The sequence below is a fragment of the Esox lucius genome, chromosome 20, assembly GCF_011004845.1.
Source record: "Esox lucius isolate fEsoLuc1 chromosome 20, fEsoLuc1.pri, whole genome shotgun sequence".
NCBI classification, from domain to species: Eukaryota; Metazoa; Chordata; class Actinopteri; order Esociformes; family Esocidae; genus Esox; species Esox lucius.
In genome coordinates, this window is record NC_047588.1 from 28,029,551 (window position 1) to 28,050,164 (window position 20,614).

The 20,614-nt window shown below is 40.5% G+C and overlaps 2 protein-coding genes across 3 annotated transcripts; one reads left to right on the plus strand and one right to left on the minus strand.

Moving 5' to 3' along the window:
• Positions 1 to 8: 8 nt before the first annotated feature.
• ndufa3 (NADH:ubiquinone oxidoreductase subunit A3) lies at positions 9 to 4,435 on the plus strand. Its single transcript, XM_010884854.5, has 4 exons — positions 9 to 84; positions 639 to 713; positions 922 to 999; positions 4,263 to 4,435. The coding sequence occupies exons 1-4, from the start codon at positions 42 to 44 to the stop codon at positions 4,352 to 4,354; spliced, it is 288 nt and encodes a 95-aa protein (XP_010883156.2). The 5' UTR covers positions 9 to 41; the 3' UTR covers positions 4,355 to 4,435.
• A 2,696-nt stretch (positions 4,436 to 7,131) lies between these two features.
• Positions 7,132 to 20,496, minus strand: zgc:158689 (I-BAR_IMD_IRSp53 and SH3_Irsp53_BAIAP2L domain-containing protein). 2 transcript variants are annotated; one of them, XM_010884842.4, is made up of 15 exons: positions 20,249 to 20,496; positions 16,904 to 17,037; positions 16,681 to 16,756; positions 16,405 to 16,491; positions 15,430 to 15,491; positions 15,272 to 15,343; positions 15,008 to 15,145; positions 14,322 to 14,474; positions 14,062 to 14,238; positions 13,238 to 13,886; positions 12,905 to 13,109; positions 12,699 to 12,764; positions 11,158 to 11,413; positions 11,027 to 11,067; positions 7,132 to 9,667 (listed from the first exon to the last, which is right to left on the minus strand). In XM_010884842.4, exons 2-15 carry the CDS (start codon positions 16,949 to 16,951, stop codon positions 9,595 to 9,597), a joined length of 2,103 nt encoding a protein of 700 aa, XP_010883144.1. In that variant the 5' UTR covers positions 16,952 to 17,037; positions 20,249 to 20,496; the 3' UTR covers positions 7,132 to 9,594. The 2 variants fall into 2 exon arrangements, with proteins under 2 accessions (XP_010883144.1, XP_010883143.1); XM_010884841.4 differs by having other exon boundaries at positions 7,133 to 9,667; positions 20,023 to 20,496.
• Positions 20,497 to 20,614: the final 118 nt, after the last annotated feature.

Below are 20,614 nucleotides of genomic sequence, written 5' to 3' on the forward strand. Positions count from 1 at the left end.
GCAACTGTTATACGTCAGGAATTTTATGGACTACAGTTCCCATGTTTACCAACACCAGCCAAACTACAAAGAGCAACATGGCGGGTCAGTTACATTTCTATCTTCATAGTTTAGTTGCTAGGAAGATATAATTCCTATATCAAACGAACAACTGTCTTATCACTAAGATATTAATAATTGTAACTAAACATCGAATATACTCTTTGTATGCATATTATAATACGCAACGTCAAAGAAATGATGTGACCTTGGCTTGGGCGAATATACCTACGCGTTAGCTAGATAACGACGTTACGTTAGCGGGTTTGTTTTGTCTGGTTGCTGTACTTTATTCATTACCTTGTAGTCAAAAGCATAATTAAGTAGTCTGATCATTCAGTTTGACCAATCTAAATCCCCCTCGTCTGGATTGAGCAGTTAGTGTGTAAACAGACTAGCCGAATTTGATCTTTTGATTTCTTATGAGACTCAAACAAATGTGTGACTGGTATGTACTGTAGATAGATTTACGTAATACAAGCTAAGCTTACTATCTATATATACATAGCTTAACAATATACTTTATTGGTCACTGGATCATATGTAATGCATAACACCGTTGGTACGTTTGTTATCTAAATGTGTGTTTGCCTGTCCAGGAATTGCAGCCTTCCTGAAGAATGCATGGAATAAAGAACCAGTGATAGTGGTCTCCTGCGCAATTGGGGTCTCTGGTCTGTACATCTTATGAGGTCTAAAACATCAACGTCTTAGTATGTAGTGCTCATATCTTATAATAATCTCAACTCAACAGTAGTTACTCATAAGGATTCTGATGTGAGATAACACACATGAGAAACTCTGCCCCCTTCCTGAATTGATATATTGTGTTTACTTGGTTCAACATATTTTTAGTGATATTTTATATATATATCTTTCCAGCTGTCTTGATTCCATTAGTGAGTCCCTACACAAAGTACTCAGGAATGATGAATAAAGCTGTGCCATATAACTACCCAGGTAAGCCATTGAACAATTTCTAACAGATAATCAAAAGTGAATTGCCTGTTTAGTCTCAGGATATACCAGTATCCTCTAAATCTGTGTGTTTGTGCCACTTGGTTTCTCTATAAAATGCTTTGTTGTAATGGGCCTACCCTTAACATATTCTTCTTTATACAAGCCGAACTGAATAGATATAGCTGCATGATACCATGGCCTGTAGAAGATTGGTAGAGTGCTCGCAGGGGGAATTCATTATTTTGGAAACCTAAATACAAACAGATGAGATCATTGTATTTTCAGTAAAACACTAATCATTTGCCTTCTAAACTGTTTACTCCATCAATGTATTTTTAAATAGGTAAAATAGGTCATAATACCTTATGTGATGCCCAAACTCTGCCGATTGGCTAACTTACTTCATCACTCAAAACAATCCAAAGCAATTAAAAAAAGTATTTATTGATTTTCTGAGGCTGAATTATTCACAGTAATTATTATTCACAGTAATTATGATTAGTAGAGGAAATTTGTGTTGAAAAAAGACAAGCAGATTATGAGAGTTTTTCACATTTACTTGTGTCAGTCCCTATGTTTTCCCCCCATCTTATTTAAGCACCATTATTCACACTTTTATTAGAGATGTTTATATTGAAAATAAATTAGTGTATGTATAAAACATACAACACTGAAATGTCATAATTACATAATTCTTCACCCTCCTTGTAATAGCATCTAAATTAGCTCAGCTTTCACCCACAAAATCACACCTCAGCCTGTGTTAATTGTAACAATTCACTTGATTTCAGGATCAATTCAGCGGTTTCTCTAGTTTCCCACTATCGGGTAGTAAATTACAGTGCAAGTGCTAAACTATGAGTACCAATTTTCCCATCAAAGGCAAAGTTACTTTACCAAAGGTTCCTGAACAGAAAACCTGCTGCCTTCTGCAAGTAAGCTGAAACTGGGATGGCAATATATAAAGTAATCTGAATAAGTACAACCCCTAAAATGTTATCTTTTCATTTTTAACTTTGTACATATGGATATGTTATCTTCTCTACAGCATAGTGTAACCTAACGTAATAAATGCAATTTTATAGATCTATAAAAATAAGTACACCCCTAACTTCAATAGGTAGTGTTGCCCCCTTTGGCTGAAATACAGTGGTTATAAAAAGTCTACACACCCCTGTTAAAATGCCAGCGTTTTGTGAAGTAAAGGAATGAGAACCTTTTCCAATGTGACCTATAATGTGAACAATTCAATTGAAAGGGGGAAAAATAAAAACCTTACAATAACCTGGTGGCATAAGTGTGCACACCCTCTTATAACTGGGGATGTGGCTGTGTTCAGAATTACATTCAAACTCATGTTAAATAGAAGTCATTACCCACCTGCCATCATTTAAAGTGACTCTGATTAATCACAAATAAAGTTCAGCTGTTCTTGAAATATATCAGTAAGGAGAAGGGTACAAAATAGTTTTGTACCCAGTGGAGTAAATATGGCACAACAGAGACATTACCAAGAACTATTTTGGACGTTCCTCCAAAATTGATGAAAAGACGAGAAGAAAACTGGTCAGGGAGGCTTCCAAGAGGCCTACAGCAACATTAAAGGAACTGCAGGAATTTCTGGCTAGTACTGGCTGTGTGCTACATGTGACAACAATTTCCCGTATTCTTCATATAAATGGGCTATGGGGTAGGGTGGCAAGACGGAAGCCTTTGGGGCTGTTTCTTTAGCTGGAACCGGGGCCTTAGTCAGGGTCGAGGGAATAATGAACAGTTCCAAATACCAGGCGGTTTTGGCACAAAACCTTCAGGCATCCGTTAGAAAGCTGAAGATGAAATTCACCTTTCAGCACGACAATGACACATCCAAATCCACAAAATCATGGCTTCGACCGAAGATTATTAATGTTTTGGAATGGCCCAGTCAGAGCCCAGACCTGAATCCAATTGAACATCTGTGGGGTTATCTGAAGAGGGCTGTGCACAGGAGATGTCCTCGCAATCTGACAGATTTAGAGCCCTTTTGCAAAGAAGAGTGGAAAAATATTGTCACATCAAGATGTGCCATGCTAATAGACGTCTACCCAAAAAGACTGAGTGCTGTAATAAAATCAAAAGGTTCTTCAACAAAGTATTAGTTTTTATTTTTCCCCCTCAAAGATTTCAGTTTATTTTTCAATTGAATAGTTCACGTTATAGGTCACATTAAAAGTGGAAAAGGTTCTGACATGATTTATCTTTGTCTCATTCTTTTACATTACAATAACCTGCCATTTTAACAGGGGTGTGTAAACTTTTTATATCTGTACATTTTCAGTTTTTTTTATATTGACTGGGAGGAATTTTTGCCTACTTTTCTTACAGTATTGCTTCACTACAAGTCGTCAACCCCCCCAACATTTTTATTTCTGATATTACGATAGGATTGAGACATTATGATGTTGCTTTTCTTGTGATCATTTTCCAAGATCCATGTTTGTTTCAGCTTTTTGACAAATGGCCTCATTCTCCTTAAGAATTCTCTGCTAAAATATGGAATTCATGATTGACTCAATGATGGCAAGTTGGTATGGTCCTGAGCGGCAACAGTCCCAAAGCATAATGCCACTGCCTCCATGCTTTACTGTTGATGTTTCTCCTGTTCAAAGGCAGTGTTCAGTTTTCACAAAATCATGGCGTCTGGCATTGTGGCCAAACAACTCCACCTTTCACTCATCAGTCCAGAGCTCATTGTTCTGGCAGTTTTAGTCATTGGGCATGTGTTGTCTGGCAAATATCAGTAATATATTGATATTTTTTGTAGAGCAAAGTCTTCCTTTCTGACCTCTCATGAAGGCCAGGTTTGTGCAGTCCCTTTCTGACAGTTGACTCATGCACTTTGACATTGATTGTGGCTAGAGGCCTGTAGATCCTTAGATATTACCATGGGGTTCTTAGAGACTGGTATGAGCATCTTTCGTTCAGCTCTTGAGCTGAATTTGGTGAAAGCCCCCCTGATTCTCCCCTGGGAACTGCATAAAAAGTGATAAGTAACACAGCAAATTATGAAGTGGCCTGGTATGTAAGGTAACAATGCACTTAAAAGGAAAATGCAGTTTCGCTACATACCAATGCATCTTAAAATGAAAAAAATCTGTTTGGAGTTGTAGAATCAAAAACACATGCTGCTAAGAAGCTGACAGCATCATACTATTAATAAGCAAATTGAGGATTTGGGCCCTGGACTACGGTTTGCAAAAATAACCTTTTTCCTTTCCCTCCAGTTCCTGTCCGAAATGATGGCAAGATGGATGACATCCCCAGCCACCCGTCTGAACCTAAAGGACCAAACCTGGATTGGTTTAAAAACCTGTAACAGCCCATTCCTGTACAGTCCACAACCCATTGTTTCTGTCCCTATCTACTTCCCACAATAAAGATTCTTTATTTAATGTCACCAGCTTTGTTCTTGCATTCTTTTGGGATGGTAACTATTGATAGGATTTTGAAAATTATGAATATTGTAGCATACACTCACCTAAAGGATTATTAGGAACACCTGTTCAATTTCTCATTAATGCAATTATCTAATCAACCAATCACATGGCAGTTGCTTCAATGCATTTAGGGGTGTGGTCCTGGTCAAGACAATCTCCTGAACTCCAAACTGAATGTCAGAATGGGAAAGAAAGTTGATTTAAGCAATTTTGAGCGTGGCATGGTTGTTGGTGCCAGACGGGCCGCTCTGAGTATTTCACAATCTGCTCAGTTACTGGGATTTTCACGCACAACCATTTCTAGGGTTTACAAAGAATGGTGTGAAAAGGGAAAAATATCCAGTATGCGGCAGTCCTGTGGGCGAAAATGCCTTGTTGATGCTAGAGGTCAGAGGAGAATGGGCCGACTGATTGAAGCTGATAGAAGAGCAACTTTGACTGAAATAATCACTCATTACAACCGAGGTATGCAGCAAAGCATTTGTGAAGCCACAACACGCACAACCTTGAGGCAGATAGGCTACAACAGCAGAAGACCCCACCGGGTACCACTCATCTCCACTACAAATAGGAAAAAGAGGCTACAATTTGCACGAGCTCACCAAAATTGGACAGTTGAAGACTGGAAGAATGTTGCCTGGTCTGATGAGTCTCAAATTCTGTTGAGACATTCAGATGGTAGAGATGGATCCATCATGCCTTGTTACCACTCTGCAGGCTGGTGGTGGTGGTGTAATGGTGTGGGGGATGTTTTCTTGGCACACTTTAGGCCCCTTAGTGCCAATTGGGCATAGTTTAAATGCCACGGCCTACCTGAGCATTGTTTCTGACCATGTCCATCCCTTTATGACCACCATGTACCCATCCTCTGATGGCTACTTCCAGCAGGATAATGCACCATATCACAAAGCTCGAATCATTTCAAATTGGTTTCTTGAACATGAGAATGAGTTCACTGTACTGAAATGGCCCCCACAGTCACCAGATCTCAACCCAATAGAGCATATTTGGGATGTGGTGGAACGGGAGCTTCATGCCCTGGATGTGCATCCCACAAATCTCCATCAACTGCAAGTTTCTATCTTATCAATATGGGCCAACATTTCTAAAGAATGCTTTCAGCACCTTGTTGAATCAATGCCACGTAGAATTAGGGCAGTTCTGAAGGCGAAAGGGGGTCAAACACAGTATTAGTATGGTGTTCCTAATAATCCTTTAGGTGAGTGTAGTGTCCTTTATAATAAAACCAGAATTTCAGAAGATGTTTAACATTTTGTGGATTTACACACGCTTGAGCCAAGTACATTTTCCCCCATAAATATTAGTAAGACTCAGAAACCCTACAGTAGATAGAGTATGCTAATAGCTGTGTATGTACTTTAATATAAGGGCAACACAATTCAGAAATGAGTATGGGGATGAACACAGAGAAGGGAGGTGGGAAACAATAATTGAATTATGATCTGTTCATAGAGATGAAGTGAGGTTTTAATTGGACATTTATATTGCAGTGCTGCAACCATTTTAAAGTAGTCAATTGTGTGGGACATTGTTAAGGAAGAAACGTGTGTCCCAACACATTTGCAAAAGACGTAGGAGTGCATGAATGCCCATGTAGGGCCAAGGTGAAGAGAATTATTTGAGACGTTAAAGTTACAGAATCTCTTTCTAATTCTGTATCCTTTAAACCCTGGTGATTATTTAAAATTGGTAAAGTTTTCAATACCACTGCTTATGCTTAAGTTGACTCTTGGACTGGCCCCCCTTTTTACACCATTGATTGTTGTTTCTTTGTTGTTCACCAGTTGGTGCCCAGCCCACATGGGTTTATAAGACACAACATCCATACACAAAACTCTGAACTAACACGTACAATAAATACATTTGTTTCACAAGGTTAACTTATATGAGTAATGAAGGTTTTGTGCCTTGCTCAAGGGCACAGTGACACATTCAGTTTACTTTGTCAGCTCAGGGATACAGGCCAGCAGCCTTTCGGTTACTGGCCCATCCGATATTTTCATTTAACCTCTGACTGTTCACACTAGTCTCAGCTGTTTTTTTGGATCCTCTGTACCTACAGTTCCGAAATATGTCAGCTGTTATGAAGGTTTGTTTAAAGATTTGATTTGTGGGTGCCTGAGTGGTGTAATTGTTTAAGTCACAGCCTCTCAGTACTGCTGAGTTATAGAGGCCAGAAGCATTAAGATAAAAGTCCTGGTCACAGCAAACCAACGTCTCACAGAGAGCAGTGCAAATTGTAAACGGACTGAAGGTCTGTCCGGAAACGTCTTGACAGAGGCTGCCCTTACAAAAATAACTGTTTGGGAAGCAGAGCCTCTCTCAATTCCACTGAAAGTGTGTGTTTACTTTTTTATAATTTATGCCTGCTAAATGGTTTAGTGGTTTAGTTGTTCAATGCAAAGATGAACATGTAGTGATTAACCATTTAATTAAATAAATAATATATCCATTTAATTTGGAATGTGTAATCAATACAGTATGCACTCTAACCTTTATGATCCAAGACGTAAGGTTTTTGATAATACTTACTGTGCATGGTGGTTGTTTGACTCCGTAAGTTTGTTTTTTTTAACATAAAAAAACTGAAATAAGTATGAGCAGAGGCTATGTTCTTAAACACCTGTTTTAATTCCCAATGCAGACTGATTTCAATTTAAAAAAAAATATTATTACTGTTTGTCTATAAACCAGTGTGTGTTTATTTTCTGGGGGAAAAAATGATATGCAGTTTTCCTGAACCTCCTATCCAACCATCAGGGTATTGGGAAATATTTACGTATGGTCTAGCGCCCATTCCCTTACCCAGATGAACAGTCTGTGGTGTATTCGACAGGACATCACAAAGTAGGCCAACATTTCCATTCCACATGAACAAGTTGAAATCCCAGCTGTTTCACCAAAATGGTGTTACCATCATTTTCAACATTTCAGAATGTTATATCCATAGTTGTACAACAATACTTTCCGGCTCTAGTAATTTTCATTTCCTATCAGATGCACCCTGAATATAGAGCCAGAATATTCACCACAACATTCTGTTCTAGTCTTTTATAACTACATCGTAGTCTAATTAAGCTTCATATCAAAGCAGGGTATTTGGAATTTCTGAATGCAATTCTAGTGAAGTGGTCACACCCTACTGGAAGCAAAATAATGATTTATATAATTAAATTTAAACCAAATTTGAGTAAATTCCATTAATGAAATATAGTAGACTCATCTTTTACACAAATGTTTTCCCAAAAGCATCTGGACTCATATTAAAACAACAGATATAAAATTCACATTATTCACATTATAACTAAATTGTATTTTTGTAATTTTGGGTTCTCTTACATTCAGGATGTAAAGTAATCATCTTTATGATACATGAAATAATAATATTATATTTTTGAATTTCAATTATTACAAATTCTACTTCAAGTGGGCTGTGACCTCAATTAGTTCAAATTCAAAACTTATTTGCAACTTCAGAATCAACCCTGAGTAAAACATAATATTTTGACAGAGATTAGGACAGTAACAAATTGGCCACTATAAGATAAAAGAAAAACTAGTAAAATCATTTTATCTTAAGATTAAACAAGATATTAGCTTTTATAGCACTGTGTGATTTTGTAATTGGTATAAGCTTTAGCATTCAAAACAACAATGTTATTTGTTAACAATTTTAACATTGAGGAATGTTATTTATTGGGTGTTAGAATTCACATAGCAAGAAAGGCAATCATTTCAGAGGCTATGTTAGAGAATTTAGCTGCAACTTAACACGCAAATAGGAGGAAATTTACACTGTAAATTACTGAAATTAGAAAGAAGATCATACAGAACATCTCAATTTACCCAAATATTTCAGCCTAAACCCTCAATCTATCAACTCTCAACACTTTTCTAGATGACAAGTCTTACTAGAGAGATAGAGGACAGAGAGAAGGTGAGTGAAAAATATTACTTTGTACATCTAGTTTACCATTGGCACTTGCTCACACACTAATCCACTTTCCAAATACTTTCTTCGACACTTCCAATGTTGACACAATGTTATCATTCCTCTTGGCCTCAACAAACCTTTTTACGGTTCTGTACGATTTGCAATTGGTAAACATGCAACTAATATCTGTTAGGTGTCGACTAGACACTAGTAAAAACTAGAGCTGAAGTCCATCACTTTTCTTATACTTTTATCCCACAACAAAATGTCAATTTCTCCAACACTTTTCCACAAAGAATCATCATCCAAACCCTTCAACTGCTTCTTACCACTTCTACCTGTCTTATACAAACAAAAGTATGGGATACCCAACATAATGCATTGCTACTGTACCAAACATCTGCACCAGCTTTGCTATGCAATCTACTGTATTTGGGTATATCAAATCATATGAAATCCCTTAATTTGTCAGTTGATCTTGTAAGTACATTTCTCATAAAGCACACATCACATACTAACATGTTTAATAAAAATGATTGATAAAATAGTAAGTAAAATATTTCCTAACCAAATAATGGTGGACATTTTTTTATAAATCAGCATAGTAAGTGATTGGTTGTTGGTATGTATGTATTGAAAAAGGAAGCCTGACTGCTGGCAAATATTCCTATTGAATCACAACTTACAAAGAAAACATTGCAATTCTTAATGTTTCAATTTCCTGTATCACTTTTGATGGCACAATGAAAAATATCTCTTGGCACAACTCCGCATACAGACTAACAACCATAATAAAGATTTACTAACAAAACTACATCTAGAAAATCTTTGTAAAATGAAAATAAACATTATAAAAAAATCAAGATATCATCTTGATACAGTAATTAATACTCAGGGCTCAAATGTTAGTGTTAGCCATGCAAAATAAATGTCTTACATTTTTCTTTTTTTTTTTAGCCTCCCTGACTCCAAATTCCCATCCTCACCTTTTTTCCTCTGTATTCCTCAAATACTGTTCTGGATTCATGTATTTTTATTACATTCACCAGTGGAAACGCAGCATCCAAATGGCATGTGAAAATTACTGGAATGCCACTAAATTGTTGGCAATGATTCGGCTAATAAAAAAAAAAAACGTCTTTCCATAGGTTGCTTAACCAGGTCCTATTCAATGATGGGTGCAGAGCGATCATTGGTCACTGTCTTTCTGAGCCGGACGTGGGCAAATGGGTTGGTCCTGCAAGGAAGACAGTGTGCATTTCAGGCAAAACAGAAATGTAGACATTAATTTATCTGTGATCAATCTGGACATTTTCTATTAAATTAATGTTGCCACAATAATTGAAATGTGAACTTGATATGGCCACACCCACAGGAAGCAGAATGGGAAATTAATTTTAATTTAAGTAACTGGAAGTTCATACAAACCGACATGAATTTGACTGCCGACATGAATTTGACTGTCTTTCCTTTGACAAATACCTTTCCAAAGGCGTCTCCTACCTCAATAAACAAAATTGATACACTACTATTTGAAATGTAAGGATAATTCTAAATGAAATATCAGAACTTTGTATAATTTTATTTCTTCATTAAATATTAGGTTGTTTCTTTCCATAGTAATCATTTAAAACTAGGAGGATCAGTTTTTAAAATGAAAGGTTTAATGAACATATTACTGGTAACCATTCACAGTGTCTAGTAAATGTGCATTATGGTGTTTGGAAAAAATTATCAAATTAAATTAAACATTCCAAATTAAAAGATTGGAACTGAATACAAATTCTCAAAACTAAATTCAAAATTGTACACCAAGCCTAACAGGAAGTGGACCAGGGATGGTGATAATTGAAGTGCAGTGAGTCTACTGTACAGATAATGAATGTGTGAAGTGCAGTGAGTCTACAGTACAGATAATTAATAGGTGAAGTGCAGTGAGTCTACTGTATAGATAATTCAGTGAGTCTACTGTACAGATAATTAATGTGTGAAGTGCAGTGAGTCTACTTTACAGATAATATATGTGTGAAGTGCAGTGAGTCTACAGTACAGATAATTAATAGGTGAAGTGCAGTGAGTCTACTGTATAGATAATTCAGTGAGTCTACTGTACAGATAATGTGTGAAGTGCAGTGAGTCTACTTTACAGATAATTAATGTGTGAAGTGCAGTGAGTCTACAGTACAGATAATTAATAGGTGAAGAGCAGTGAGTCTACTGTATAGATAATTCAGTGAGTCTACTGTACAGATAATGTGTGAAGTGCAGTGAGTCTACTTTACAGATAATTAATGTGTGAAGTGCAGTGAGTCTACAGTACAGATAATTAATGTGTGAAGTGCAGTGAGTCTACAGTACAGATAATGAATGTGTGAAGTGCAGTGAGTCTACAGTACAGATAATTAATGTTTGAAGTGCAGTGAGTCTACTGTACAGATAATTAATGTGTGAAGTGCAGTGAGTCTACTGTACAGATAATGTGTGAAGTGCAGTGAGTCTACAGTATATATAATTAATGTGTAAAGTGCAGTGAGTGTACTGTACAGATAATGTGTGAAGTGCAGTGTGTCAACTGTATAGATAATTAATGTGTTACCTGGTTGGGGAAGGTGGGAGGGAGGCAAAGTCTGAGGAGAGCTGTAGTCAAGGAGATAGAGATGTTAATGTTATTAACTCACTACATATTATATCTGCACTCAATATTATTTAAGTCTAAATATTCTCTACCTCTTGAATCAGCATTGACAGAGCAGGTCGTTCAGGGGGGCCTGCCCAATCGACCCCTTCCCCTCTGAACTTGGGCCTCAGGCTGACCTGGTTGGAGTCAGCCATGCTGTAGGGGCGTGGGCGGAAGGTGCTGACCCTTTGAGGTGGGAAGGAGCCTTCCTCCTCTGACTCAGGGGTTAGGGCAGGCAGGCCCGGGGAGACCAGCTTATCCAACTGGCCTGTACTGGTACTGTTGACCTTAGAGAGGAGCGGGGAGCTGGAGAAATTGAATAAATAGTAAATTGTGTCAAGTGTCTTTCTCAACTCAACATCCCTAATCCCATGAGCAAGCACATTGTCCTGACTATTGAAACAGAATGAAGGGCGGAGAGTTATCATGCAAACTCATCGACTGTGATGTTGATCTTGGTAAAAGCATAGGACTCGGCCTAGGAGAACGGAAATACTGGGTTAGGTCTACTCCTTATTTCTCTGTCCTTTCTGGTTGGCATGGAGACATCAAAATGTCCATGACACAGAAAGAAAAACAGAAGAGGGAAAAAATGGCATATTCATGTCAAGTGTCAGCAGGGGTAAAAGTAAGCAGGTCCGGTACGGTGCCCCTGGTTGGAAGAGCAGTGTGGAAAAAGCAATATAGTTTGGCAGGAATGTCTATGAGTAATGCTTGCTCTTCACTCTACTAAATATGTTAGGAGTTGCCGCGATGATACAGATCTGTAGGTACAAATGGATATAATGAATTTGGGGAAGACCCTCCAAATTGTGCTGTGATTATCAATAAAACCATGCTGTATATGTGGGAGAAGGGGTAGGGCCAAAATAAAACATGTTGTGGGTGATCCAGTGTTCTGAGACACTGCACTGGGCTCACCAGTCCTAATGCATTATGGGTTGGAACCTACAACCTACTGCTTTTTAACAAAACCTCTATCTCTTACCACTTTCATGTCCAATAAAGCATGACATTCCTTAAATTGGTAAAATAATATGTTAACCGCGTAGTTATTCCTAGAAGTAAATAAATGGTTCAAACCTCATGTCTCCGTAATAATCTTTTCAAATGTGCTGTCGTTTTTACTAATTTAGGATGGTCCAAATTAGGATGAATTAATCAGTCAAACTACATTTTATCAACTTAGACGTAAATCATTACACAACTTATGCATCATGTAAGTTCAAATCTGCAGGAATACCAATTTAGTAACCTAAGATTTCATTTTCATATTTCAGCTTTAAAGAGTAAAACATTTTTCACGAAAACAGGTGTGTTTCTGAAAAATGTGAGTTAACCTGCACCAGTAAAATAATGAATCTACTTTCTGCCCTGAGTGACAGTGACCTCTCAGACAACATCCTGACTGCCGGTTTGCAGACATTACTACAGTTCTGACAGACAGGGAAGGGTGGACTCCATAGTGATAGGACTTGTAGTGTAACAAGATCTTATCATCACTCTGCAAAGCTAACTTCCTATTCAGACAATAACATTCTGGAATGACATGTTAACATCATAACAATTCTTGGTTTCTATAGAGACAAACCTGCTATCAAGGGGCTCCAGAGTAGCAGGGTAGGGCTGAGTGTAGGAGAAGGGGAACCAGCCTTTCCTGTCAAGGAGAGAGGATGACATGGTTTCTTCATATTGTCGGCAAAATAATTACCTAAAACAGCCATGGACTGCCTGGACATGTCATTTCAGTTAACAGTTGGACCTTTTGACAGCTGAATGGCGAGTTTTAACCCATACCGTCCAGTCCGCTCGTTCTGGCCATAGTGCCACCCATCTCTAGGCTCGGAGATGAGGAGGCTGAGTGCATCGCCTGGCAGGAAGTGGAGCAGGCACGCCCCGCCCCCTCCACTACCCTCTGACTCCTCAGGACCATGGGCAAACATGGCTTCCACGCGAGACGGACTGGAGAGGGGTAGAACTCTGTCTCTGGGCAAAGTGGAACCTGGGAGATAGAGAGAAGAACACATAGGAGAATGAGAGAAGAGAGGGGGAATGTGCCCTATTAAAAGGCACTGTACTGGGAAAGAAAAGTATGTGTTAGTGAACTACAAGTGGAGTATCAAAACCTACCCATAAACCCTCCCATCCGGGCATCGCTGACTGGTCTCCTTGGCAACGGCAACGTCGACGTCGCATACATCTCTGCTGCCTTCATCAACATGGGATTATGGGACAGCAATGGTGTGTTCCCTCCTCCGAGCACCACCTGGTGGTGCAGCGATGGGGTCATAGCTCTGGAGAGAGGTGCACTGTGGGGTAGTGGAGGACTATGGGGGGCACTGAGGGGAAGAGCCAGGCCCTGTAGGGAAGAGTAGGATGGGGAGCCCTGGCTTAGAGAAAGCATAGTGGAGGGGATGAGACTAGGGGAGAGGCTGGATGTACTGGTGGCCAGGATGAGAGAGGTCTGCTGGGCTTGGCTGGAGACGACCGTGGAGGAGGACGTGGATGAAGTGGCGGCGGCGTTAGCAGAGGTGACGGTATTAGCACTTGTTCTGTTGTTAGCATTGGAGCTAGCTGAGGCACTGTCAGGCATGCTAGTGTGCTGAGGAGAGCCCGTCCCAGTTCCTCCACTGGCCCCTCCGCTGGCAGCAAGGGAGTGGAAGGTCTGGGATCCGGGGGAGTTTAGAGGTGGGGGGTCGTCACTCTGGGAAGAGGAGGGGAGGGGTCGCTGCTGGGCAGCACCATTCAGCAGGGGAGGGACCTCCTGTACTGACAGCCTCTGAGAGACAGACAGCAGGAGAGGTAATGAAGGAATTTTGTTACTGCATATCCTCTGAATGTTGTCTAAATAACAGAATACTCAAATCGTGTCATCATTTCAATAAATGGAACATGTGTGTCTGTCTATTCCAAGAAATATTCTGATTAACTCAAAAATAAACACCAGCCCTCACCTGTTCCGGCTGCACGGTGCCCAGTTTGGCATGTCGGAGGAGCTCAGCTATCCCAGAAACCCCAGGGCCCTGGGGGGCGGTGTGACGTAGCAGGTTGAGTGCTCGTTCTGGTAGTTTAGTAGGCTGGGAGCACGACTGTTGCCATGACGACAGCTTCTGCGACAGGAGTTCTCTCACCTGGACACACGGAGGAAGGAGGCAGGTTGATCGTCGGCCGGGGCCAGAGGGACAGAGACAATGTGTGTGTTTTGCGTGTCTACCTTGCAGTGGTAGTTGATGAGCAGCTTGGTGACGGAACACTGGCGGTCCACAAGGAAGCAGTATCGTCTCCTCTCCTCGGTCAGTGCCGAGCGGTAACCCACGGCAACAAGCGTGTCTAGCTCCGCCTGACGACGACTCATCAGCTCCACATACTGACAGGGGTTAGTAAACACACTGTCACGTACAGGTGTGCCCAAAGCAAACACACACTATGAAAATGCACAAATTACAGAGGAAGGACAGAAGGAGATATGTTACATTAAAGATATATGGTAAGGAGTGAGGCACAATGAGGGGACCAAGAGAAGGAAGCAGAATCAAATCCTGTCTAGTGAGCAGCAACGACCGAAATCTAAATCACAAAATGTTTTATTTCACCTAATTTCCCTCCGCTGTCCAATACCTTATTTTCCCTTCCTGACCTTTCTCCTCCTACATGCAGCACTTTTTTAACATCAAGTAATGACACTGTTGGTTGTTTGCCTCAAAATAAGCTTGATTGCTGCTCGATCTCATTCATACTTCCACGCCAACACACACGGGCACACACTTCCCTGTCCCTTGTGAGGCTGTGTAAGACGCTTCAGCCTGGCGGTGTTGTCAAACAAAGCTCCCTCTGTGTGTCATCCATAATGTCCCACACATTACAGTACTGACATAAAACGGCGTTGCTGATGCCAGTTACCTGCATCTCTCTGTCTCCATACTTGTTGGGGTGGCGGCTGCCTTGGCTTTTCCTGCGTAGCTTCTTCAGCTGGGACTGGCACCGCTCAATCGAATCTGACTTTGACTTCCGCTCACTTTGATATTTCTTTAACGTGGCCTGAGGTTGAGGGAGAGCAGGAGAGAGAAAACACACAGGGAGCGACAGAGGAAACCCCGTTGTAGTCATGGCTGCAATAGTCCTAGTTGCAACAGTAGAAGAGAAAAGGTGAAAGAATGAACTCACTGTAAGATATTTAATGTCCAAATCCAGCTTCTGTTCCAACTGTGTCAGCAGCTCAGAATGGAACAGCTTCAACTGTAGATCACATAACACATTTAATGAAACAGTATCACCATATCCAGCAATCTATCATATCACACACACACACAGTCAATACCCACCACGTCCTCCAGCTGAACCTGAATCTGTCTATGCACCTCAGCCATCTGGAATAGCGTATCTCCTGGAAACAAAATGAACACACAGGATATAGACAATATGACATAAACACGTAGATACATAGAGTACATATGATTGTGACATTGTCTGGATCAGCAACGTTTTGCCTAAAGTGTTATTTTGTTTCATCTCAACTGGAGCTGCTGTCTGGCTAAATAATGTTATCAGTTCTCTGCCTATGTTATGAGCTGTCTATGTGTAAAGGCTGAGTGTCCTATGTTGTCAGCTGTCTGTGTGTAAAGGCTGAGCATCCTATGTTGTCAGCTGTCTGTCTGTAAAGGCTGTGCGTCCTATGTTGTCAGCTGTCTATGTGTAAAGGCTGAGTATCCTATGTTGTCAGCTGTCTATTTGTAAAGGCTGTGTGTCCTATGTTGTCAGCTGTCTAATTGTAAAGGCTGTGTGTCCTATGTTGTCAGCTTTTCTGTCTGTAAAAGCTATGTGTCCTATGTTGTCAGCTTTTCTGTCTGTAAAAGCTGTGTGTCCTATGTTGTCAGCTGTCTGTGTGTAAAGACTGTCTCTTCTGTAACAGACTAATTTCTGGTGTCTGGCATCACTCCCTTTCTCCCCCTCTATCTGTCACTCCCCCCTCCCCCACAGTTTTCAGCATTACAATGAGATCATGCGGTGTTGTTAATCGCTCAACAATGACCCCACTCTCTCTCTCCCTCAGTTCCCTCACTCTCTCTCTCCCTCAGTTCCCTTACTCTCTCTCTCCCTCAGTTCCCTCACTCACACTCTCCCTCAGTTATTTTACTCTTTATCTCCCTCTGCTCCTTCACTCTCTCCCTCAGTCCTTTTACTCTCTATGTCCCTCAGATCTCTCACTCTGTACTTCAGCTTGCGTCTTCTCCCATTCACCCCAGGTGTACTTCACCTCGCTAAATCCCTATCTCTCACACAGACAGCTGATCACTCACCCAGTTCCTTTGACCCCTGGCTGTCACTGGCCAGTTCGCCCAGTTTGACCAAAGCATCGAAGTAGCCCTTGGCCGCGACTGTCACTCCTAAGGGAAGACATTTTAGCAAGGTGAACTATGTAACACGGACCTTATACACCACTCCTCTAATTGGGATCAGGGGTGGAATGCATTTATACCAAAGACATTGTAAAACCCATAATCAACCTGTAAGAATCGATGTGCTACACCTCCACTAAATAGCATAGATTTAGATGCAGAATACATCCCTCTCACCTGTCAGGGCTTTCTCATAGTGTTTCCCCATGGTCACAAAGTTCTTCAGACTGGGGTTGAACTGGTCCATAATTCCCTACAGCACACACAGTGAAAAACATTAACCGCAGCCTTCTCTCGAATAGGCTTGGTCAGTCTGCGATCGTTATAGCTAACAATGGAGATTCAAGAAAATGATACTGTTATTTAGGGCAGTCGTCTGGAATCCACACACACACTTCACCTTATAAACGCTTTCTGTCATCTTGTTCACCTCGTCTGAGCGAGACATGGTGTTTTCTTTCAGATTTGTTTTGTTCTCTGGTCGTTCCCCTGGAAATTAGGCCACTAATCTTTACAGCAGAGCACTGAAGTTTCCTGGACACAAGAAGGTGGACAGAAATATCAGTAGAAAGGCGATTAATGAGACATTCAATCATTCAATGCGAGGTCTCCCCCTACACCCAAGCAGAGAAATATGCATGAGATGGCCTGAAACGTCAAACATACATACAAGAGTTAGATGGTTGACTTTTGGCAGTGGTCTAATGCTCTATACTCTTCTGTATCATGACCCAACTTATAAAGGTGTTTGTGATTGAGATAAATCTACACCCATGGTGTCCTGGGTCCAAAGCTGATTGAATCACGGTCTACCAGTGAGTCCTGAAGACTCCCTGCTCTGTTGGGGCTCCTCAACAGCAGGGTGACCTTCCAGAGCTGATAGCTGGGAGTGTTGTTTTGTGTCCTGCTCCATTACCCCATGTGGGTCAAAGTTTTCCCTTAATCTCTCTACAATGACAAAGGAGGGCTGTAAAGGGAAAACTGAGTTGAGCGAGACTTCACCCGTTGATCCACAGGGGAATTCTGTCCCCCAGCAGCATGGCTGTCTCAGCTCTGATTCTCTCTCTGCCGTCCATTGTTGATTCAGCGTCCTGACACTTGTGTCTGGGATTGGAAAACTCCACTGTTCTCATCTGGGTTGAGGTTATATTGTATGTTTGTTTTGGCACAGACTGATAGCAGAAGCCTTTGGGTTGCATTAATGCCAGGTTGTAATGATACAATTGGCGTACTTATTTGCTAAAGTTAATTGGTGAAGCGTTAGCCTAATCCATTTGGGAGCCAAACAAACAACCAGACAAGGAGAAGTGATAACAGCTCTCGATGAATCACAGATTCCAATGACCTAAGCAAAATTACAACGGGGTCCCTGTAGTGGTGGAGTAGGCTGAGGGCCGTCCGGTTATGTTGGACACTCTGGAAATGGAGGGCTTCAGAGGTTTGCGGTCCTATCTTCAAGGAGAAGTTGATTCCACCTCCGGGTACATAGACACACACCAGCCATGCGGCTTCCACTGTTTATTATCTGTCCTGTCAAATGACCTCACCTCCATCTACATGTATATAAACCTCAACCACCTCGTACCCCTGAACATCAGTTCAGTACTGGTTTATAATGACCTCACCTCCATCTACATGTACATAAACCTCAACCACCTCGTACCCCTGAACATCAGTTCAGTACTGGTTTATAAAGCCAAGCTTTTGTCATTCATTACATTTAGTAATTTTTCATTCAGTGTGTATTCCCTGTTTATATGTATTTATATGTATCTCTCCTCTTACATTTTACTTTGCATTCCTGGGAAAGTGCCCATACATAAGTAATCTACACACGTTGTTTGTGAAGCAAGTGACAAATGCATCTGATTTGAGCTGCAGGCTACGATAAGTGTTCCACTGTGATGGCTACAGACCAGGTTCAAGTTCTATACTGTTAACACGCCTCTTCAGTGAAGTGTTACAGCACAGTGGCCTTCGTGTGGGACTAACACACATCTGACCTCACTCACCACCAAGACTCACACACAGGCCCCTTTCAGACAGCATATTGTATGCGTGTGTTGTTTGCGTGTGTATGTGTGTGTGTTTGTGTGCAGGCCTTCTGCAGTATGTCTTGCACTGGCTAATTGGATGATGTCAGATGGTGGTCACTGGGGAGTCATATTCATGTTGGTGTTGTTTGAGTAGACCGGAGGATATAATTTAATTCAAATTAAAGTTAACTCTGTACAGTACAGTTGACCACCTTTGGTGTTTTGCACTACAAACTTGCACTGCAAACAGCCCAGGGGTCTGCTTCCATGATCTATAGCTGACAAAGTATTAATAGGAAAAAAAATAAGCATGGTACATAGCTAAAACAGAGAAAACTAACGACTTACAACAATTGATACAAATAATATTTTTTGACTAGGTTTGTTGACTGAACACATTCTCAGTTACAGAATCAATTTGTTTGTTTTTATATAGACTAATTGGGTTAGGCTTTAATGCACAAAGAGCATTATCAATATCTGATGAAATCCAATTAAACATGTCCTTCATCAAAAGCCTGTTGTTGGATCTTAGGAAACTAGAACATAAAGGTCCAACATAAAGTATAACTGTACATTGTCTCTAGATCTAGGCAATTTTTGCTTGAAAGTAATCTATGTGCCAAGAGAAACTGTTTTCCATGGTTCAGTTTTCTTTAAGTAGCATTTAAGAACAACGTTTTTAATGGCTAAATAACTTCTAAGTAATATCCAAACCAAATGTAGTTAATTTTAGGTAATTTTGTGATTCTATCACGTCATCATTACTTGATCAATTACTTTTAGCTAGTGATTTAGACAAATTCCTGTTACAAAACTGAGTCATTGATTACAGATTTTCATGGCCCAAATCTTTCTAGCAACAACCAATCAAGCTAAAGAGAGTGAAATTCTTTTTTGAAGTTAATTCATCTCTTGTAATTCAAAGCATGTTGGTAATTTGGGGGGAAAAAATGGAAAAGACAACCTAGCCACATATTTAATATATAGGCATAGTGAATACTGGATACTATGATATGAACTTTTTTTTAAATGTGTAGCTATTGAAATATAAAAATGACAATATTTCTAAAACAGCTGATACATAACTTCCACAAGTGGAAACTGTTGCCAAGCTCTACATTACTTTTCAAGGGATTACACCCGCATAACTAACAATGTGAGAAACACGTAACATCATGTGTAACAAATACAACGCGCCTGCAAAACATGCCTTTTAAAAAAGAGAGTGGATTGGATTTATAGGTTCGTTCTATATTACTCCTATTGGAATACTTAGATGTCTGAAATGCAACACATTCTATCAATTAAGTTTAAGTCATTCACAAGACCTTGCAGTTGGTGTGAAATTAGAGACTCTTCAAAGTCAGTACCTCTAACTTTCTTAAGCAACACCTGTTGATCGCTAGGTTAGATAAAACACAGACCAATTCATTTAAAATTAGATAAGGGGCAAGAAAGATTATACAAAGTGGAATCGTACCTTTTCTGAACTCATTGTTGGGAAAACGGATGACCAAAACTCCGTTCGGCTTTTGTCTGATTCGTAAACCCCCTCTTTTCTTCTATTACTTTCCCTTCGTTAGTGGGGGGTTGTTCACTCCCCAGTGCACTAAATCTCAATCTCTCCCACTGCCCTCGTTTCTCTGTCTCTCTCCCTACTTTCTTCTGTCCTTTATCACCCCCTCCCCCTTTCTCTTTTTACTCACACGAATCGGGGTCAGACTTTTGGTGCCATTCTGTACCTCCTCATTGTTGAGCCGATTATCAACATGCCTTCACGCGCACATCCCGGACAGAAAATCCATCGCGATTGAACAGCGACCACTGCATCTAACTCCCTACTGCTAGAAACCTCGGTTGTCTTCTCTTCTCTCTCCACTCTCCCTTTCTCTGACAATATCCTGACTCTCGTCCACTCTCTACCTCACTATCCCCCTCTCTCCCTCTTTTCCACTCACTCGGGCAGAATAACAATGAGCTAACGGGACCTGATCCGGATGAATAGCGCTAAAGAGAGAATGACTAGGAACTATAAAACCAAAGAGGGATCCAACCGCAATCATTGGCCTGCA